The sequence below is a fragment of the Pavona decussata genome, unplaced genomic scaffold, assembly GCF_977016875.1.
Source record: "Pavona decussata unplaced genomic scaffold, jaPavDecu1.1 SCAFFOLD_105, whole genome shotgun sequence".
NCBI classification, from domain to species: Eukaryota; Metazoa; Cnidaria; class Anthozoa; order Scleractinia; family Agariciidae; genus Pavona; species Pavona decussata.
This window is the reverse complement of record NW_028145519.1, coordinates 986283-992500: the sequence shown is the minus strand read 5'-3', so window position 1 is coordinate 992500 and position 6218 is coordinate 986283. Positions and strand designations below refer to the sequence as shown.

At 39.9% G+C, this 6218-nt stretch overlaps 1 protein-coding gene across 1 annotated transcript; it reads left to right on the top strand.

The window, feature by feature from the left end:
• The first annotated feature begins 2308 nt into the window (after positions 1 to 2308).
• On the top strand, positions 2309 to 4915 carry LOC146471278 (aquaporin-11-like). Its single transcript, XM_085120963.1, has one exon. It carries the CDS (start codon positions 2423 to 2425, stop codon positions 3308 to 3310), a length of 888 nt encoding a protein of 295 aa, XP_084977089.1. The 5' UTR covers positions 2309 to 2422; the 3' UTR covers positions 3311 to 4915.
• Positions 4916 to 6218: the final 1303 nt, after the last annotated feature.

Below are 6218 nucleotides of genomic sequence, written 5' to 3'. Positions count from 1 at the left end.
TCAAAAAGTAGATGTGGCAAAAATTCTCCTCGTGGAAATGACCACTTGACATGACCTTTGAAACACACACGCGAATCACATGTGTGACTTGACAGCAGGTGGGGCATGTTTTCCCATCTCGGGTACACTTAGTATAGGCAAACTGACACTCGACCGCCCCTCTCTCCAGTCATTTATTTGTAATCTCCTAGATTCTGGGAGACACGTAACCAGCCCCAACCAGGGTCTCCCTTATCTCGCTCCCAGGGACGTGAAGAGCAGAGACCCTGGGAACAAGGTTGTGGGCCCGCTTGTAACGGTTAAGGGTTTTGCAACTGAGCTTACCATTCGCACAAAAAATCCGGTTGGAATAGAACGCTTCACTAATGGTATACGGTTTTTCCAGTTTCAGCGGTTTGGTTGGCCCGAGTCCCCTGTGGCTCACGAAAAATAATGAAACAAAATAGCGGCACAGTTGTTGAGCACGATTCCGCTACAATTCCACACCTCCAAGAGTTTTGGCCCATCAAAATTAAGAATAGTTTAAATTGATTATTTACGTGCCTCTGCAGTCATGATTCAGATACTCAGTAGTTGTGAAAAATATTGCTTCATAAAGAGTGCATCGCCATGCCGTAGTCGCCATCTTGAATTACAACTGAAAAGCGCGCGAAAATGGACCCACTACTTCACTACTTTAATCACACACATTTTTCACACATTTTTACAATTCATACTTTAAACCAAGCTTATTTACTACTAACTTATAAAGAATATAAAAATAACCTGGACCCGCCCGGGCCGAGCATGATTTTGACAAATCGTACGAAATTTTCCGGTCATTTCGGTTGGAATGGGAAAAGAGGAATATATCTGAGCATTTCCATATTTTCGGGAAACGTTCCAGTGGAATAGCCTGAACCATTTAAACTTCCAACCGAAAATTCCGGTTTTTGTTGTCAAATGGTAAACGACCCTCTTCTCCCTGGGGAGGGAAGCGGTGGGCTTGTCCAATTTCAGACTGAAATATGTAATTTTCTGGTACTTTATTTATTTTTTGGTACCTATTAATTTCGGTAAAATCCACACCCGTTTTCAAACTTTTAGATCAAATGGTTATAATCTATAATCTATACCCTATTTAGGACCAAAATGGCTCAGAAACCTTCTACCTTTTTAGCTTATATATTAAATAGAAAAGTTCAAATTACGGAGTTTCCATTGTACGTGACATCAGGAGGAAGGCCGTGATAGAGTTGTTCAATATCATAAAACTGACTCTTAAGGTGATTTTCGGCATTCTAAGCAGTTTAAGTTTAAGGAAAAAAATATTCATTTAAATATTCCTGCCAAAGCTCACGAGAGAGAGAAAACCTCCTTTCTCGCAAAAGTGAACTCCAGTTGTTTTTTCGCATTTCCGGCCGCCATGTTTGTGCCCTTCAGACTGAGCTCAATAAATTTGTGTGGAAAATTTCATTTAACAGATAATTACGCGGGATGCCCTGAAGGGGCATACCGTGTCTAAAAACGGGTCGATTTCTTTTTTTTTTTCTTCCTCGTAGCTACAAATCGGTACATTAATTTATTCATTAAACTCACCCCTCTCCTACTCGGGGTGTATTGTTCTGATTGTCTTCAACAGAAGCAGCCCAATCAAAATCCATTCTTGTCGCTTACATCGCGAGGGAGGGGACCCACTCACCCCTACCGGTGTGACGTCAACGCATCATTTGATCTATTTATAAAAAACAGATTAAATTTGGCGCCATATTGTTAACACGTTCTGGACTCAAGTGTGCCGTTTTCAAACGGAAATTTCACCATTTTGAAGCGGCAGATCGAAAGAATAACTTCTAAGAAGCATTCGACATTTAAAACGGTGGAAATTGGTAAATTCCTGGCGAGGGAATCGTGCTTTGTTTGACAGTCTTAGACCACGATGCGAGACTGAAAAGAGGTCATTGAGAAGCTTATGTTATCGTAAAAGAATTTCAAAAATTTCCGGTGAAAGTCTGAGTCGCGTAACACAAGGAAAACAACGTAACGCGATCGTCGTGACTCAAACTATTCCATTAGCAAGGATAGATTTATCAATCGGCGAAGCATACAGTTGGAATAAATGAATCAGCCCCAGCATCACGCGTAATGCCAGTGTAGCAGGCATCTTGTTCGATTAAGAAATGCCACACAGACCTGAAACTTGGACTGATTCCTTATTTATCTATCATCTATAACATGTCAATTTCTTGACTTCATTCTTTCAATAGTTTCAATAGAGCTTTTAATGGCGTGACAGTTGCGAAAACCAGCTAAGACTGGCCTTCACTTCCGGTTTAAATTAGTTCCAGTACTCCACAGATTTGAAATTTTACGGGCAAATTGACTATAGACTTTGAACGTTGTTTGTCCGAAGAATAGCGGTTTTCGACAAGGTTGTAGTGAAATGGGCTTTCACTGGTCTTTAGCTGCCATCGCGGCTGGGTATCTTACGGGCGAACTTTTGCGAATGGTCTTTCGACGGTTACTTCCAAAAGAACATTACACTTACGCGAAAGAATTAATCTCAACGTTCCAATTGTCCGTTTGTGTCTTCGAGATCTCCGTTATCGGGAGATTCTACAGCGTGTGGATCGCTCTCAGCTGTTCCTTTGTCCTGCTAACTCTTAAAAACGCTGAGTACATTTTCGAGGGTGCTCAGGCAAATCCTTGTGGAATCTTGGAAGATGTTGTGGACAAGAAAGCGTATTGGGTGAAGGACAATGTTGCGAAGGTTACTTTTCAAGTTGTCGGTGGTTTCCTGAGCTTTCCGTTCATCCAGTTCCTTTGGCAGTCGACCTGGAGTGATTTTCATTACCAACAAGTCAAGAAAGGCCTACGATCGACCCTGGAAGTTTCACTGTTGTACGGATTTACGATCGAAATCCTTGCAACGTTCGTGACGACCATGAGCGATTTCTTGTCCCGGCGGCACGCGCTCAGGAAATTCAACGCCGTGATTCGCGCGGCTTGTACAGTGCTAGTTTGTTATCTCCTCGCCGAAACAACTGGGACGTGGATGAATCCAGCTTTGGCCACCGCGCAAACGTTTGTGTTTTGCACTAGGAAAGAGGTAATTTACGAGCATTTGTTTGTGTTTTGGCTCGGCCCGATAATAGGAACTTTGGCGGCCATCCAGCTGAATACGTTACTACATAGACCAGCGACGACTGAGACAAAAACTAACAAGAAAGGCGGGGGGGAAAATGCCAAGCAATCGTCAGGAAAGAACTACAAAAATAGCGAGCCGACTTCTTCCTCTGAACTTAAGAAAAGACACACTGGAAACGCGTAAATGTAGCATTTTCGAAGGAATACACATTTCCATTGAACAAAGACCAGCGAGGTGGTAATTGCATTTTAATTATTTATCATTGTATTGGGAAGAAAACGCAGTGGGAATTCTAATTTTTAACGTTTTCACTTCACTGGGAGTGAATTTGTGCCTGCCAGAAGATTTTCGAGACTGTTTATTTCGTTGCGGGAACGACGAGGAAACTGAGTAATAATTTGACACGTGTGCGATTGTGGGCTGAGTTGGGGGGAGAGGGGGGGGGGGGGAGTGGGTGGGGGAGAGGTCAAATGACGACATCGATGTGGAGGACAACGGAGTAGCCTTGAAATGCTTTTTGTTTTTCCATAACAGCATTAAAAGTGACTAGGTAGTCATGTATAAACAATGAATAAGTTCCTGAAAGTAAATGTCACTCTACACATGCACCAGGCTTTTTCTTTTTGCAATTGAAAGTATTTGTTTATCCCCAACTCCCCCCCCCCCCATCCCTTTTATAGGCTCCAAGTGTAAAATACACCCCCATCCACTTTCGAAGTTTTCTTCTTTTTTTTTGACATTACACTTGCAGAGCTTGCCTGTAGGCAGACATCACATACAGTCTACTGCAAAGTATGAATGTTTGGGAATGAATGATATCATTCGGGAAGATAAGAAATTGTAAATGCAGACATATATCTGTAGCAATTTCATGCTTGTAAATTGCTTGACACATGTGCTACTGAAGAGGGGCTTATTAAAAATTTCATCCTCAATTGACTTTGGAAAGAAATTAACCATCCAGAAAAAAATGGTTGCTTTGAATTTTGAGCTGCCTACTTTTCAGTAAAAAGGCTTACATGATTGTACCCTGTAACCCCCAATATCAAAGAACAAATTCTCCTATCTGCCCCCATACTTTTCTTATAAAAGTACTGGGGAGAAGGTATTAAAACATCAAGAAAATTCACCATGGGTGATCATATCCTTAATTTTCAAGACCTTAGAGGTGGAGTAAGCATTGATATTACAAGGAGAAATTTGATGTTCATCACTGTCAGGACAGTTAACCTGTGTTAACATTATTTCATTAAGCTGGCTACTTCTTGATCCTACCCTACATTATTTTTGTACTCTGGATCCTGCAAACAGTGTACCTTGTATGTTGTTAAATTTTAAATGTTCTGCCCTGGTTCAGTTATTGAACTTAATCATTTGAAAATGCTACATTTGCCACCCTTTGTAAATTTTACACCGCTAAATTTTCAATAATTGCGGAAATCCTGCAACGACCCTCAGAATAAACCAGAAAAATGGGTACCTATGCAGGTAGACTTGTTTGAAGTGTGACAGTCAACCATAGAGCGCATGCGCACTAGACAAACATTGATCCATACTCAAATGTGTGGCTTTGTCTCTCTTTGGCTTTCGGAAGTGTGGACAGTGAACACACATGACTACACAGAGTCCAGAGCGCAAATTATGTACTAGACTGAAAAATATATTGTGTAAATTAAATCGGTTGTGGTAAAATGTACCTTATTAAAAGGCAGGAATAAGGAATGCATTTACAAGTGCTTTTAATGATGATGATTGTAGTCCTTGTACAATTAAAGAGTGTCAAATACATATCTATCAGTGAAATGGGTCTCCTCATACAGTCAAGCACTCCCTGGGTGGACACCCTTTGGCCCACATACAGGTAGTCCCAGACTGTCATCAACATGCATCTACTCTTCACTTAACTCCTTATATTTGTTATGGCACTCGTTGGGAGAATTTGGTTTAACATAAATACATTTTACATTTGGTGATCACTTCTAAAATTCTCATGGTCTGTATGGTTGTTCAAGTTGTGATAAATAGAGGATTACACGGTGGCATGAAAATATGAATTTTATTTTCGAGTGGGAAAAGAAAATTTACAAACGAGCACAGTGAGTCAGTAAAATATTGTTTTTAACATGAGAAAATTAAAATTCATATCATCAAGCCACTGTAATTTTCTTTTTATTATACAGACAAATCTATTGCTGGCCATTTTCCACTGACTGTTTGCACAAATAACTGTGAAAAAGCAGGAAATGAGGTCATCAATATCCTCACTAGTGAGGATATGGAAAATGCGCCACTTGGGTCCTGGATGTAGTTTTGCATGAATTTTACGAGTGGTGTATTTTCCAGTAAAACACTTGTGTCTACATAATAATTATAATTTTTGTAAGTTATGTTATAAGGAGAAAATTTAGCTAGATGAAATGCAGTGTTTGAATGAAGCTGGGACCGTGACTAAGTGCCTGCTTAGGAGGTAACTACCTTAGTATGAGAAGTGTCTTTTAGCCTATGATCGGTTATATTAAAGGGGAAGTGTCATGGGGTTTTTGACCTCTGGTTAAAAATGGTGAAATAAGACCTTCACTTAACTACAAAATAATTTCTAGAATGAGAGGAAAGAAATCAACTTAATTCTTGAAAGGAACAACTCGTGATCTGTTCTAGCGCATTTTGGAAACTAAACTGCAAAAACTTGAAAAATGTTAGCCTGACATTTTTTGTGTTTCAATCTATTGCGGCCTACTCTGTCTCTGGCCAGAGACATTAATCAACAGTTTTATTGCACTGGGGTGATAATTTATAACAAAACAAGACATTTTTTTTTGTTTCTATTGGTGGACAAACATTGTTAGGTTTTGAAATGACAAACTAATTAATTGGGGTGATTTGGCCCAATTTGAAAAAGGAAATGTCTGTGTGAGAGAACGAGAATCAGCTTGATTTTAGCAATCTGTGGCACTGCTCCATTTTTTTTTTTAATTAGGTAAGCTGATTTTCATGCCACACTGAAACATACATGTAGTCAAGAAAATTTCTTCTGGTGAATGAAACAACGACAAAAAAATCCTCAGTTTTACCACGTTCTCACACACTTAAT